Here is a 15,936-nt window from a genome sequence, read left to right as displayed (position 1 = left end):
CAAAAAACTCTGAAGTCCCAAATGTCTTCTCTTAAATAGGTAGAAGCAAATTCTCCCACGAACTGGATCTCCCCTCCAAGTCACAGAAAGTCTGTGCTGAGAAAGCCTGTATTACTGCACTGCAGTTAGCACTGCCCATAGGACCGTACTCCCCCCTTCCCCAGAACTTTCTCTCTGGTCAGGGATTTGAGTGGTGGATGGGCTGCTCCTGCCGCGGAGGCCATTTCTGCTGGTCAGTTTCGGGCTTGGTGTTCTCAGCCAAGGGCACCATCTGTGAACACTCCCTGAGGACTTTGGCCACAATTCCGTGTGGCCCCTTGACATATACCAGTTCTGCACTGCCCCACTCCCATCACCCTATGGGGGAGGGGAGGTTTCAGGGAGGTGAATGGTCTCTGTCCTCCTACCTGGAAAGCGGACTGTTCAAAGACAGCCCTGATTCTCCTGGCTCTGAGAATCAGGTGCCCCGCCACATCCTATGGGCCACCCCCCCCCCCATTAGGCTTCCAAGTGAGAGAAAGCAGCTCTCACTACACTATGGCCACCGGCTTGAGGGACCCGGCTTGGTGAACACATTTTAGTTAAGGTCATAGGGCTTCATAAAAAATGATCCATGCCCTTGAGCTTCTAAGCCTTTGTGAACCATTAGATGTTGCCTCAGGTGACAGACAGTTGGGATGATGCCCACTGCTAATAGAACAATAGTCCAGAAGGAGGGCTGGGGAAGGGGAACTGTAGTACTTGGGGCATCTTCTTGTCCAGTGTTTCTGGACCTTTCTTTTGCTCTTCCTTCTCCATCTCTTTCTCCTCCTTCTTCAGAGCCACCCCACTACAAGGAGACTTTTAAGACATTTGTTCCCCTAGTGCCTTATTCCATGGGATATTAATAGCACAGATGATTTGTATATCTGCTTATGTACTAAGACCCTAAGAGGGTCACAAACCATTGTAACATCTAAGATTATCTCCTAGGAATCAATTTTCACCTCATCAAGGGTGATACCATATCTATAGAGAATGCATATTCTAGTCTGAGATTTTTTGGCCATCTGGCACCAGACAAGCAAGGGTGACTCAGGGTGAGCAGAGGGTCAACGCAGGTGGATAACGAGTGTGCCTCTGTCTGAGACTTGGAGCCACGTGGAGCTAGCTCAGTGTGATTGCCAGGAAGACTGGGCCCTTCTTGTCCTATGCTTCCAACTTCCCACTTTCACAAATACTGGAGGACTATCTGGGGGCAAATATATTGGTCTGCATTTAAGATAGTTTCCTTGCCTCGTATTTCTCTTTAAAAAGTGAAGTTATTAGATCAAAAGGAATCAGCATGTTACAGCATCTAAAATACTGTCAGTCCGTATCCAGTATCTGGGATGAGTGTACCAGGAAGGCATAAGACAGCCCATCTCTTCTCTGTATCTCTGCCAGCATTCTAGAAGCCTTTGCTAATTTGAAAGGTAAGATGGTAACTCATCGTTGCTTGAATTAGCCTTCTCACGATGACCAGGAAGGGTGGAATTTTAGATGCCTCTGTCGTGTTGCACCGTGAGAAGGAAATCGGTTTCCTCCAGTAGCCCAGTGACTGTCCTATCCATTTGGTACTAAATCTTTCCTTTCCCACTGACTCTCCACGCCTCCCTTACCCCCTAGGGTGTTTTATCTACACCGCGATCTGTTTCTGGACTTCTTTTTCGGAATTATTGGCATCTTGATGATGACATCTGCTCAGCTTTTTGAAATAGGTTTTGAACGAGGACTCTTTGAAGGTGATTGCACTCTGGGAATGGATTGATGCATCTGCACTTTGCCAAACTTGTGTGCGGACACCTGGGCCGTCTGCACCAGCTGGGCTAACATGTGGAGAGCTCTTGGTGGAGACGCCCCCCCTTGAGCAGTTCTAAGGGCACAGAATGGCACACTGATGAGTCACTGGGGCTCAGACAATACCTTGAAGGCCTGCTTTTGTCTAAGTTGGCTCAAGTCCACCCTTTGGTGGACAGTGTCAGATCTCGCGTGAAAGATGCTGAACTGAGCAAAGAAAAAACAAGTAAGAGATATTCACTCACTCTGTAAGTACATACTGAGTACCCGCCGTCATGTGGAATATGCAAAGAAGTTTCAGACTGGGTCCGTGACCTTGCAGAGCTCACGATGGCAGGTGGGAAATAGGTATGCAAACCAGTGACTGGGACATGGACTGATAGGGCCTATGATAGATCGAGTTTGGCCAACTCTGTCCAGTGAGATGAGGGTCAGAAAGAAAAACAAAAAGAGAACCTGATATTTAAGCTCCGTCTTAGAGAATGAGTTGACGTTCATCAGGTAGACCAGTGGGGAGACGGCATCCTGGGTAGAGGGAACAGCATGTACAGGGGCATGAAGTTCTGAGAGAGCATGGCATTTTGTGTAGGGGTGGGGAACAAAAGGCAGCGAAAGGGATAGTGGGACCTGAATGCCATACTGTGTTCTTTGCCAAAGATAAGGAAACCACTGATGCTGGGGTGCCTGGGTGGCTCAGTCGGTTAAACATCCAACTTCGGCCCAGGTCATGATCTCATGGTTTGTGAGTTCGAGCCCCACGTCAGGCTCTGTGCTGACAGCTCAGAGCCTGGAGTCGGCTTCAGATTCTGTGTCTCCCTCTTTCTGTGCCCCTCCCTCCCTCACATTCTGTCTTTCTTTCTCTCTCTCTCAAAAATAAATAAATGTTTTAAAAAAAAGATGCCACTGATGTTTAAAAAGCATGATCATTTATGCTTTGAGGGGGTGTAAACTCAGAACTGTATGGGAGACGGTGTGGCGGTAAGAGTGTGAGGGCGGACAGCCATCTCAGTAGTAACATAATTATAACTGGGAACGTTAATTCTTGGAAACGTTTTCCTACCACAATCTTCAGAAGGGGACTGGCGATTGAATGGACAAGGAAGATCGAGCAGGCACAGGTATGGAAGAAGGGAAAGACTTGATCTCTAAATTTATATGTGGGTGACGAGGATAAAGCTGAAATTTCTATCATGTACAGCTGGACAATTTTCAGTAATGCTCTCAACTCTTCATTGACTGAGGTCATGCCAAGAAGAAAAGCATGGTGATGTTTATTTCATTGGGGACAGTAGGTCAGTTTCAACTACTTTTCAACTCATATTTCTATTTTCTCCTTCCAGGGGATGGCCAGGTGGACTTTGATGAATTCATGACAATTCTTGGCCCCAAACTCGTGTCTTCCGAAGGTCGCGATGGTTTTCTCGGAAACACAATAGACAGCATATTCTGGCAGGTGAGTACGCATTTTTTTTTTTTAAAGATGAAATTTGACAGTAAACATGTGCCGGGGACTAACTTTTGAATCTGAATCCTTGAGCTTCTGTTCAGCATGTGAAGATCTCTTCTGGGATGGAGTGACATGTGTTCCTTGGACTGGATGTCTAAGTAGAGGTCCATACCAGTCCTCAAAGAATCAAAACTATACTCACTTAAAATTTAGACGAGTGAAATATCTCCCAATTTTTTTCTTAGAAACGGTTTGACATTTGGGGGAAATGATATTCCTCCACTTGTGATTCACAAAAAATTTTTTCCTGGGGGCACATAGAAAGGACATCATTGGTATTGCCTGAGCCCTGTTGTCCCTGGTTCCAAGGGACCTTGCAGAGTGGATGGCAGGATTGCCTCATGTGTTTAGATCCTATCAGTTCCCTTGTCCTTACTAGCACAGAATGATTTTATCTGAGAATTTGTGTTCGCTGCTTCTCAATTTGCTCTTACTTCTATCTTGTAACATCTCTTCGGACATTTCGAACATCTGCCTTTAAATTATTAAAATGCTACAAATCATTTTCGTATTAGTTCTTTAATCATAATATGTGACGATCAGTTCATGATTATGGAATTTGGGAAGGGGTTCTCAACCACTACTAAGCTCTGAATCAAATAATTTGTCCAATGACATTGAATTGTTGGTTAGACTTGTAAAACACGACTCCAATACAGTCTGGTTTCTTTAATTTCTTGATGTGCTTTTTTTGTCTTAACCAGAGATAATTCTCTAATCTAGGAAAACACTGCAGTCGACATGTATCTCTTGTCTTTTTCTGCCACCCATCTTGCATATAATGAACAAGCGCTTGATGTGAATATGTTATGCCCTATAGTCTGTCACCGTGGGGTTCACAAAAGACATTTAAGACATAGTCCTGGATCTTTAAGAATTTGGCTGGGGAAACACAATGAAGAGAGAGAAGACAAAGGAGAGATGTTTGGTGTGATGGTTACTAGTCTAATCTCCTTGAAGCCTGGTACTTCACTCTTCGTGCCCTCAGCACCTCACACATTGTATACCGTAGACCTTCAATAACCAATTTTTGAATAGGATGAATAGAAGTTCCAGAAAGGAGACAAATGTGGTCTTGAGGGGTCAGGTAAGGCTTTAGGAAATGAAAACTTTGAAATGTGGCAGGGCGTGAGAGACAAAGAAGTAAAAAGAGCATTCCAGGCTGGTCACGATGCGTTTGATTAGAGTGGAGGCAGTGAGCCGAGGATAGCCATTGTCCATAACGAAGGTATAGTTTGAAGGGAAAGACCTCAGGCCCCGCCGGCAGAATGGCTTTGGGACCCGAGCAACGAGAAGTCTTGAGATGATCCCAAGGTCAGGGATAAGGTCATGGAGAAAAGAAGTCTTTGTGTGGAATTGAATTCTCAGCTGGACCTGTTGAGTGCAAGGAGGGTCAGACAACCAAGAGAGGGGGGCAGGTCCACACGGAGCTACGTTCGGGGATGGATGGCAGACGAGGAGGCAGATTTGTTATTCATCGAGCTGGTGGGTGAAATCATAGGCAAGGATGAGCTCACCAAGAGAGGTTGCACAAATGAAGATGAGCACAGAGACAGGACCTGGTTCTGGAGGACATCCAGGGGAGTGAGGCATGAGAACTACATCCCCACATTGACTCCCCAGCCTTTATGATCAGTCCTGACTCTCCCTAGAGAAGGACCTCCATGGTTCTACTTGCCATGTGGTGAGAATATTTCACTGCTGATGTAAGCCTTCAGATAGGACTCAACACTTGGAAGGACAGACAGGTAGAGGCCCTTGACAGAAATAAAAAATGAATACCTGGTTAAGAAGGTGGGGGAACATGGTTTCCCAGCAGGCCGTGTTTCAGCCCCTGCAGATTCGCTCTGGACGAACATTCTCCTTCTCTGCCTGATTTCCCTTCTTCTCTGCTCTGCTTTGTTCCCCACTCTGAGTGCTCTCTCTACCCTTTGCCTCTGCCTTCGTGGCCCCCGGTAGCCTTCTAGGCTCCGAGCATCCTTCCTGACCTCCATTCTGGAGGGCAAGGAGCTCTAGGTTCTTAATCTGCACCTTAAGTAGAGGCCTCGTATCTCCCAGGTTCTTCATAGTAGAGCGTCTACGCAGCAAGGCAATATTTCCCTCTGTATCTTGACTGCCTCTACCATAATCCGGACATGCCATTATGCTCACAAAGTCTCTGTGTTTTTGTCTTCTTACAGACCCTCCTCCTCACCCAGGGAGATAAACAGGGTGGGGAAAAGTGTGTAAAGGGGGAGAAATTCCATTCTGAAATATTTAAACGAATGCAGGAATGCACGGGCTCAGTGACAGTGGCTTTCCTCACCTGCTCGTCCTCATACAGCTCAGAAAGGAGAACAGAGACCTCTATCAATTCTCAGTAGTCAGCTGTACCCTCCCACACTGCCCCCCTCCATCTGTCTATGCAGAGACAGCATGAATAAATGGTACTTAAAACATCTAGAGCATCCGGTCCTTCCTGGAAAAACGTTCATTTTCCCAGTGCTTGAGTGATTTTTTCAGGCTTAAAAGAAAGCTCTGTGCGTGTGAACGTTTGCATATGCGTGTGTATAAGCATGTGTTTACTTTGCTACAGTGTTTGAGGCGGATGTCGAAGAGTACCGGAACGGCAGCTTTCCGCCTCTGGCAGGGGATATTGATATCAGGAGGTGGAGACACTCTAGCACAGAGAAGTTCGTTTACTTAAGACACTCTGGGGGCGCCTGGGTGGCTCAGGCGGTTCAGCGGCTGACTTCGGCTCAGGTCACGATCTCGAGGTCCGTGAGTTCGAGCCCCGCCTCAGGCTCTGGGCTGACGGCTCAGAGCCCGGAGCCTGTTTCGGATTCTGTGTCTCCCTCTCTCTGACCCTCCCCCGTTCGTGCTCTGTCTCTCTCTGTCTCAAAAATAAATAAACGTTTAAAAAAAAAAAAAAAAGACACTCTGACAAGGCTTCCCACCAGGGACAGTCAGCTTCTTGTGGAAACAGGATGGTACACTTGGCAGGGGCGTATGAGTGATCTATTTGCTACAAAATGTAGATGGTGACACCAGAGATTGTGACACAAAACAACAGTACACGTATACAATCTCACATGGTTTCTGAGGGTCGGGAATCTGCAAGAGTGGTTCCAGCTCAGCGTCTCCCGCGGTTGCGGTCAACATGCCGGCTAGCGCCGTGATCATTCGAAGGCTTGACCGGGGCTGGCGGAAGTGCTTCAAGGTGGCTCAGCCATGTGGGTGGCAAGGTGACGGTGGCTGTCGGGAGGAGGCCTGGACCTCTCCAGAGTGCTGCCTGAGTGTCTTCGTGATACGGCAGCTGGCTTCCCTCCAAACAAATGACCCAAGAGAGTATAAGGCAGAGGCGATGGTGTCATTTATGACCTACTCCTGGAAGTCAAACTCCATTGTTTCTGGAATGTCCAGAACCAATATCTTGGTTACACAGCGCATCCCTAGTCACTGTGGGAGTGGAACACTTGGTGAATACCCAGAGGCCATGGTCACTGTCGGTGGGGGGGGGGGGGGCATCTTGGAGACTGGCTACCACCAAGGGTAAAGATTCTGTAATTGGCTTATCTTCTGATCCGACATTGCCACCATGGCCTTTCATCTTCCCCAGGCTTTGGTTTCTTCCTACCCCAGGGGAAAACTGTGACCATGGCTCTGCGTTCTGAGAAGCGATCAGAGCAGGCACTAGGCTCATCTTGCTAATTAAACCCATCCTCCTGGGCTCCTTCCTCACGGTCCCAGCCCACAGTGCCAAGAGTGACATAAAATCAGCCGGGATTCTGCAGCAACAGCTATTTATCCATTGGTACTCATCCCAAAAGTTATGAGCCCCTGGCTCCTTGCAGGAAATTGGTATCCGTGAAGGGGGATGTAATTGGCTACTAACACAGCCTCCTTCCCAAGGAGGACGGTCTGAGAGCCATACCCCAGCATCTCCGCCTTTCCAGGGTCCTCAGCCTTCTGGGTATGAGGCTCACAGGTTTCTTGGCAGCCAGTTCAGAGCCTCTCTCTTAAGTAGATAATAACTGGTGGAAATGTTTATTGTGTTCTTACCCTTCATTCATCAGGTTTCTGTGTGTTTGCTGTTCCTGCAGTGATTTACTTGGGGAGGAAATGCGAAATGGTGTTTGAAGTCAGCGTTAGGACTTGGTGGGTGTTGACAGTGGAGAGGAGGGAGGGGTGGGGCTGAAAGGTGCTGGGACTCGGGACCGGGGATGGTTTTCATTGCTCAGTGTTTCGGGTGGATGGCACCTGCCGGGAAGTGGGGTCCTCAAACATGACTCCACTTGTACCCGAGAAGAGGAGTCTTCAATACAGGCCTGGTGGCAGGGGACAGAGCCCCACTCCTGAGTCACTAAGGGCAGCCCTTTACCTTTTTCTCCCCCCTTGACCGCCGGTGCTGTGCAGAACTGTTCTGCAGTGAGTTTGCAGAAAGCATACGATGGCGAGGATCATGGCAAGGATCATAGGAAATCAACTGGCTCTCCCGGCCCCAGGGTCCAGCCACCACTTATGTGAAACTCACAGCTGTGTCCAATGTTCAGGACACTGTAAGTTACCCTAACATAAAAGTGCATGGGACACCCATTCCCAGATACGGTCCAGATCAGCGGCTGCCACGCCAACTTCTCCAACCTGAGGCCTGTTCGGCTTCCTTTCTAGCTGTCCACTCCTCCCCATCTGGTAGAATAATACACAACAGCAGCTGCTCCCCAGGAATCCCTCCAGGCTTGGCCTCTGTCCCTCCATTCCGAATCCTTTCTCTGGTCTCCTGTCTTCCCCGGCTCTCCGTTTCCGCTATGGCCCTGGAGTCCTGGTCGCTGACCTATGCTCTGATGCAGAGGCCGGTCCTCTCCAGCCCAGGTCCCAGGCTTTTGCTGGGGACATTTATGTGCCGGCCCCAGGGCCGTGGCTAAGACAAGCAAGGAGCTGTGCTTACAATTCTTGACTCACAGGCAGTTGAGAGCACTTGATATTCTATGCTCACGACCTATGAAGAAAGCACTATGTAGAGCTACATTTTGATCCAGATCTGTTGTGCATAAAAGTACGGGAAAGAAATACATCAGAACATTCACAGCGATTTGTCATGTGTGGTAGGATGATGAGTGATCCCATCTTTCTGTGCTTTCCAAAAATCTCAACAGTGGGCCTGCATGAATTGTGCAATCAGAAAAAAGGAAAACAAAGGAAAGAAAATGCGGTTCCTAGCTAGTCAAGAATCTGTTAAATATCTGCATCGTTTTCATCCGTAACACTGGAGATTATCAGTCCCGTGAGGTGGACCGTTGGTAAAACTTGCAGGGCAAGCAAATGGAAAAACAGGAGAAATCATAGCTGATCCCGTGAGGCATTTGTTACATGGGGCCACGACTTAGAAAACACCAAGATCTTTCCTTTTTTAACGTTAAGGATAAATTGCGTTCCAGCAAGCGGAGTCTTTCCTTGCGTCAAATCTGGCACCAACTGTCTCCTTCTTTCCCCAATATTTTGTCAACTTGCCACTCTATCAGATCCAAAACTGCTGCTCCCCAGATCTTCATCATTGAACAGAACCACGACAGCTTTCAGGAGCGATGCCCATCACGAGGCCTGTTAGATTGACAGCAAGTGCCTGAATCCCCAAAGCGATTTCACTTGTGAAGTGTGGAGTATGGAAAGCATTAGCATCAGCAGTGGGTCTTGAAGTGTGGTTCCCGAACCGGCAACACAGGCATCACCTGGGGCTTGTTAGAAATTCGAATGCCTGGGCCCCACCCCAGAAACACTGAATCAGAAACGCGGGGTGCGGGTGCAGGGGGGCAGGGGGAGGGCGTCCAGCAGCCTGGGTTTCAGTAAACCCTTCAGGTGACCCTGATGCTCGCTCAGATTTGAAAAACATTGAGCCACTGAGATTTTGGGGAGCCGGGTGTGTGGGACAGGCATCTGGTCCAGCTTACTGGTCTGAGTCAGACCTTGGTAGTTTGGGGTTTTCTTTTATTTATCCATATTTATAAATGTAATTGGTTGTTAGTCTGTAAGTTTCAGCTGTTTTAAAAGGCGGAGAAATTACATGTCAATAGTAACTAGTTTTCTAGTAGGACATGCCTTTTTTTTTTAATTTTTTTAATGTTTATTTTTGAGAGACAGACAGACAGACAGAGTGTGAGCAGGGGAAGGGCAGAGAGGCAGGATGACACAGAATCCGAAGCAGGCTCCAGGCTCTGAGCTGTCAGCACAGAGCCCGACGTGGGGCTCGAACTCATGAACTGCGAGATCACGACCTGAGCCAAAGTCGGACGTTTAACCGATTGAACCACCCAGGTGCCTCCAGGACATGCCTTTCTAAGCATTAAACCAATGGAAGAATCGCAAATAAAAGTATTAAACTATTAAATTTGAAGGAATATTTAAAAATTTAAATTTTCAAATTTAATATTAAATATTGAATTTAATATTTAAAATTTAAAAATATTTAAAAATTAAATTTGAAAGAATATTTAAAAACGAAAAAAGGAAAAAATATGGTAACTGACAGAATAAAGCATACGTGAAGCACATTGCGACAGCAATGTGAAAACCTCTTGACGGTAGAGCAATGGAATAAGGAGCAGTAACTGGTCAGTATTTTCAATATACAGGTCAAAGCAGTTCACCCTCACTAGAAATCTGAGAAATGTAAAATAATAATTGGGCAACAGCTTTCACCTATCAGATTGGAAAAGAATAAAACTAGGATAATACCCAGTGCAGTCAAGAGTTGGATGAAATGGACACGCTCGTATGCTGCTGGTAGAAATGTAAATTGTACAACTTGCCCGAAAACTCTCTGGTGATACTTAGCTACAACTCTTCAAACATGAAACCCTATAATTAAAAATAATTCTATGTCTAAGACTCTGTCGTATGAAATTAGTCGGAGAGGTAGAAGAGGCGCTTACAAAGACGGAGCGTTATACAATTATTTGAAATAATATTTCCATGTTACAGTTCGTAGAGATTGCATATGCAGGATAATTACATTGCTTTTCTACATCTGTTAGACATCCATTTATATTCATGGACAAACACTAGAGAAAACGCAATCTTCCCGACGATATTAGTTATTATGGATTGGGATCAAGGTGAATGTAATTTTTTCTTTATCTTTGTTTCTATTTCCTGAAGTTTCTACGTTAGGCTGTATGATCTGTTCTGTTACTTGTCAGTGAAATTACCAAGACCTCAAGTTAACAAAATCGTATTATAAAACAAGTGTTCTCAATGGCAAAAGATGATGATTGGAGTTTCTAACATATGTGCCCATTGTCATGGTGAACAAGGCACAACATTGATACGAGAGTATGAAAGCATATCATCAGAATTTCAGCCACCAGCCCCTGGGAGGAAAAACCCATGGAAGCCTCTGCATGGTGGCCCCCCACCCAAAACTCAAGGCTGACTGTTGCCCACCCCCAGCACGTTTTTATACTCAGGAAAAAAAAAATTGAAAATAATTTTTCAAACCCTTGGTAAGTAAATTCATGACTGGTTCTTGAGTCTGTGGCTGGGGTAGGCTGACAAGTGACTTCAGCAGGAAGAGAACGTCACTGGTCACATTATCCGGAAAGTCCTGGCACCAGTGACTTAATTCTGATAGCCAAATAGAAACTTCCCAAGTTTTATGCAAGATCATTTTCTTTTATTCAATCGACTTAACCTCAGAGGTCTAACAGTGTCCACAATAAGGACACTATAGACTCTCAGGCAAGTGTAGAATTCTCATTCACAATTACCTAAATACAGAGGACTGGAGGAGAGGAAAAGTGGTTGGCTGATTCTGTGAAGGGTAGAATCTTGCATGAAAGTGCACCAGAAGCAGAGAAAGGAACAAGGCAGGCGTGAAAGCTGCTGGGGACCTCCCGGGGCCAGGCAGACAGATCATGGAAAACCCACCACAAGCGGCACCCAAAGGCAGGCTTCTGTAGAGAACGGGGGTCCTGTGCTTCATGGTCAGTGCCCTGGAGACCCTGTCCATATGTAATATACACAACTCAGACTTTGGAGGTAAACGCAAATTCCTGAGGCCAAACACCTACTGTTGGCTGTTTTGTGTGTGTGATTAAGAATGCATAACTCAAGATCTACCCTCTTAGCAAATTTTAAGTACCCCATATTGTTGGCTGTCGGCACCGTGCTGTGTGGTAGATCTCTAGAACTCGTGGATCTTGCATAACTGAAACTGTACCCTTTGACCATGACCTTCCCACTTGCCCGTCCTCCCAGCCCTTGGCAACCACGTTTATTGTTTCTATGAGTCTGACTCTTGGATTTCTCATACAAGTGGGATCATTCGGTGTTCGCTGGAGACACTTTCTGACCACAGTTCCAGAGATCTTGTTGCCATAAGACAGTTTCTGAGGGTCACTTGGTCAGGGAGGTGGAAAGAAGAGAACTCAGCCACCTGCCGACTGGTGCGTGGGCCCTTCTCACCGAGCTCCTGCCCCTTGGGGCTCTGGGTCGTAGTCCCCACATGTTCTTGTTGAGGTACAACCGTGTATTTTTTTTTTCTACTTTTGCTATTCTGAATAAGCGTTTGATGTTGTCGTTGTATGTCTCTCACCACTTCCTGCCAGTATTGTGGCTTTGGAATTTTGACTTTTATCTGGCTTCCTTACTGGATTCTCTCGTTAGTGGTCATGTGCTTTTCAGTTGATTTTCTTCCGTTCTGTATGTGACTCTGTCTCCACATTGCCGCAATTTTGTTTGCCCCATCTGACACTGTCTATTTTAGTCCCACATATATTGACCGAAACCTGACGATTAGTTATACATGAGGAGGGTGAGATTCGATGTTGATGTGTCTTACTTACCAACGGTTTATTTAATATGGATATATGATAGCTTTTAGCAAATGTCCTTCGAATCTCTCATTATAGGAGCACGTGAGTATTCACGTTTAGCTTATTGATATGATATAATGATTAATAAGTTCCCAACATTAAACAATGTTTACACTCCTACGATTAACATTTGCTGTCATGGTAGGTCATTTTCTTAATGTAATTTGACTTTGTAATGAAATTTTAAAATTTGAGTTGACACCAACTGTGAGTTCTTCATCCATATTTATCAATAAGAGCAGCCTATAGTTTATACAGAACTGTAAGTGTCTTTGTTAGGTTTTGAAACAATTGTTCTAGCATGATAAAATCAATCTGTCCAGTTTCAGTCATTTTTTGTTGTTGTTGTTTTTGGCAATAAGTTCTATATGGTATAGATTTATTTAAGACCTTAAATCTGAGCAGGCTAGTCCATAAAACTGCTTGGGTTTTTTTCTTTTTCTTTTTTTTTTTTTTTTGAGGTATTTCTTTGATTATAACATTTGATTGTTCCTTAGTCTGTTTTGAAAATTCATATTGTCTTAAGGAAGTTTCCAGGTCCTCAAAATGACTTAACTTACGAGCATCGGCTTGTACACACGATTGTTTAAAACTTTCTCTTTTTTTAATTTTTTAATGTTTATTTTATTTTTGAGAGAGAGAGACAGAGCCCAAGTCGGGGAGGAGCAGAGAGAAAGGGAGACACAGAATCTGAAGCAGGCTTCAGGCTCTGAGCCTGACATGGGGCTCGAATCCACGAACCGCGAGATCATGACCTGAGCCGAAGTCGGACACTTAACCGACTGAGCCACCCGGGTGCCCTAAAACTTTCTTCAAAAGCACCTTCTTACCATTATTATAGCTTCTCTCTTTTTCTCTTATTGACCAGTTTTATTGAGAAATAATTGCCATAGAGCACTGTATCAATTAAAGACATGCATCACAATGATTTGGCTTACATATGTCGTGAATTAATTACCAAAATAAGTTTGACATCTGCCATACAAAAAAAGAAAAATATTTTTCCACGTGATGAGAATGCTCAGAATCTACTCTCTTAATAACTTTCAAATACGCCATACAGCAGAGTTAACTATAGGTATTATGTTAACATTATATCCCTAGTACTTATTTATCATATGAATGGAAATTTGTACCTCTTTTTAAAAATTAAAACAATTCTTTATCTGACCAGAGTTGACACACAATGTTACATTAGTTTCAGGCCTACAACAAAGTGATTTGACATTTCTATACGGTAGGCCGTGCTCACCACAAGTGTGGTGTTATCGCTTCTGTTTTTTTTTTTTAATGTTATTTTATTTATTAAAGAACTTTTTTAATGTGTGTTTATTTTTGAGAGAGAGAGACAGAGTGCGAGCGGTGGAGGGGCAGAGAGAGAGGGAGACACAGAATCTAAAGCAGGCCTCAGGCTCTGAGCTGTCAGCACAGAGCCTGACACGGGGCTCGAACTCATTGTCCACAAGATCATGACCTGAACAGAAGTTAGACACTAACCCACTGAGCCACCCAGACGCGCCTGTTGTAGCTTCTCTTAATTGTAATTTTTATTTTTCTTATTTTTAATTAATGTATGTCATAAAGTTATCTATTTCATTGATTTTTTTTTAAGAAACTCTTTTATTTAATTAATAGGATCGTTTTCCTGTTTTCTATTCAGGTCTTTGTAACTTTTATCTTCATTTCCTCTCTGCTTTCCCTCCTTACTGTTATTATTTATCAGACCTGTGTTCAAGGATTATTTTATTTAATTTTTCTTTATGAATGAAAGAACTTGGATATGAATTTTTCTATTAGTATGGCTTTATCACCATGCTGAGATTGTGTTATCATTTACTATATGGTCTGTAATTGTAGTTAATGCCTTTCGTCACTCAACAGTTGTTCAAAGAATATTAGTGGATACTTCATTTAATAATTTGTTATTAGTTTCTCATTTTATTATTACATGGCAGCCATAGAATACCGCTTATGTAATCTCTTCTTATACTATTTATTGTGCCCATTTAATGTGGCTCAGTATGTGTTCACTTTGCGTAAATGTGATTTGGTAATTGCAGAGACTACCTTCAGTTTGTAGGAAATAGAACTATATACTCTCACATGAAAATCTTGAATGGCCTGGTTTATTTTGTATCTACTCAGTCTGTCTTAGACTGATGGCGTTGAGGATCTCAGTGCTGTTTCATTTTCTCTGTGGGGCGTGTGGTGTGGTGTGTGTTTGATGTTGCCGTTCATTCTTTGGTTGGTTGACCCATTCAACAAATGCTGAGAGGCTAATTGTTGGGCCGGCACGGATACAGTCGTGAACAGTAGATGAGTGTCTTGCTCTCGTGGAACTGATATTCTAGTGTAAGGGGTAGGGAGAGATAGACATTCAATAATAGATACTCATCTCCTAATATTCAATTCTGTGATATACATACAACAGGATACTACCGTAGGGGGCAGTCAGGGTACCTACTCTACAACTTTCAACAGCGTGTGAAGAGAAGGTGAGGAGGACGTGGCATTTGGGCTTAGCCCTAAATCGAGAGAAAGCTCTCGCTTGTCAAGCTCCGGGGACAGTGCTCGCCAGGGGGAGGCGACGGCCATTGCTAGGGCCCTGAGGTGGGACAAGCTTGACTCGAGTTTGCCAGGCAAGGGAAGGATGGTAGGAGATGAGGTTGAAGATGTGGCGGAGACCAGCTCTTGTGGGACATCACAGGCCTTGTGTGGGGACATAGGTTCAGAGGAAGATGATTGAGATGACCTCACAGCGGTGCAGACACTCGCACGTAAGTCTGTGGCCACGTGCTCCTGTTCTGCACAGCGCTCGGGCCTGGTGCGGTACTGCTCAGCCTTCAGCTGGTTCATTGCCCCGAAGCGCCAGGGTGTCGCCCTACCCACATGGCTTATGTCCCCATCTGCATTTTGGCCACCCGAAAGCAACGGAAGGCAAAGAGGAGCCCAAGTCTTTCAAGAAGTTGCCCACATCCCTTCTACTTATGTCCTATTGGTGGGAAGTTAGTCACATGGTTGGCCGGGAGATGGCCGTGTTGCCACGCCCAGCAGCAAGGGATGTCGGGAAATGTAGTCTTTCCTCTGGACAGCCACGTTCCCAGATTTGAAAATCGAGGAGCCTGTTGCTATTAAGGAAGCATGAATTGACACTGAGGGAAGAACTCTTTGTCTCAGGTTCCAGCAAGACAAGGAGTTTGGATATAATTTTATATAGAAAAGTACTCACCGGAGTGTTTTAAGCAATACAGTGGCATGATTTGGTTTACATGGAAACTACCGCTGCGTAGGGTTGTCGGGGGCTGGAACGGAAATGGGAAGTGAGGAAATTATTTCAGGAGTCAAGCGACAGGCTGATAGCTTGTACTAGGGTGGCAGCAGCTGAGGTAGTGAGAAGGGGACAGGCACAGGTGTTATTCTAGAGGGAAAGCTAGTCACCAAATTAAAATGTGGCAATCCCAGGATGGACCCGTTATCACCATTTATACCTACAGAGAGCCTTCTTGGCCCATCCACCATTTTTGTCTTAAATGCTCCTCTTCTGATATTAATACCGAACTCATTTCATTTTCATTTTATTGTTGTGACTGGGTATATCCTTATCCATCCTCTTCCTTCAAAAAATTCTTTTTAGGTAGCCTTCTCTTTAAAAGACTCATGGTGTCAGATTGGTTTTTATGGGCCGGAGAGAATTTGTCTTTTAATAGACAAATTTAATAGAATTTGTCCTTAATCCCTTGGCAATCCTTTTATAACGGGTGT

General features: G+C 44.9%; 1 protein-coding gene across 1 annotated transcript in view; it reads left to right on the top strand.

The window, feature by feature from the left end:
* Positions 1-15,936, top strand: part of CALN1 (calneuron 1) — a 491,660-nt gene that overhangs the window by 297,041 nt on the left and 178,683 nt on the right. Inside the window, exon 4 of the mRNA XM_047089489.1 lies at positions 3,159-3,271. Within this exon, the coding sequence (XP_046945445.1) occupies positions 3,159-3,271 (113 nt within the window). The remainder of the gene's footprint in view (positions 1-3,158; positions 3,272-15,936) is intronic.

This window comes from Lynx rufus, unplaced genomic scaffold (genome assembly GCF_022079265.1).
Source record: "Lynx rufus isolate CCGP_SWC_20201006 ecotype Redwood Valley unplaced genomic scaffold, mLynRuf1.p SCAF_27, whole genome shotgun sequence".
NCBI classification, from domain to species: Eukaryota; Metazoa; Chordata; class Mammalia; order Carnivora; family Felidae; genus Lynx; species Lynx rufus.
This window is presented reverse-complemented; position numbering and strand designations above follow the sequence as displayed.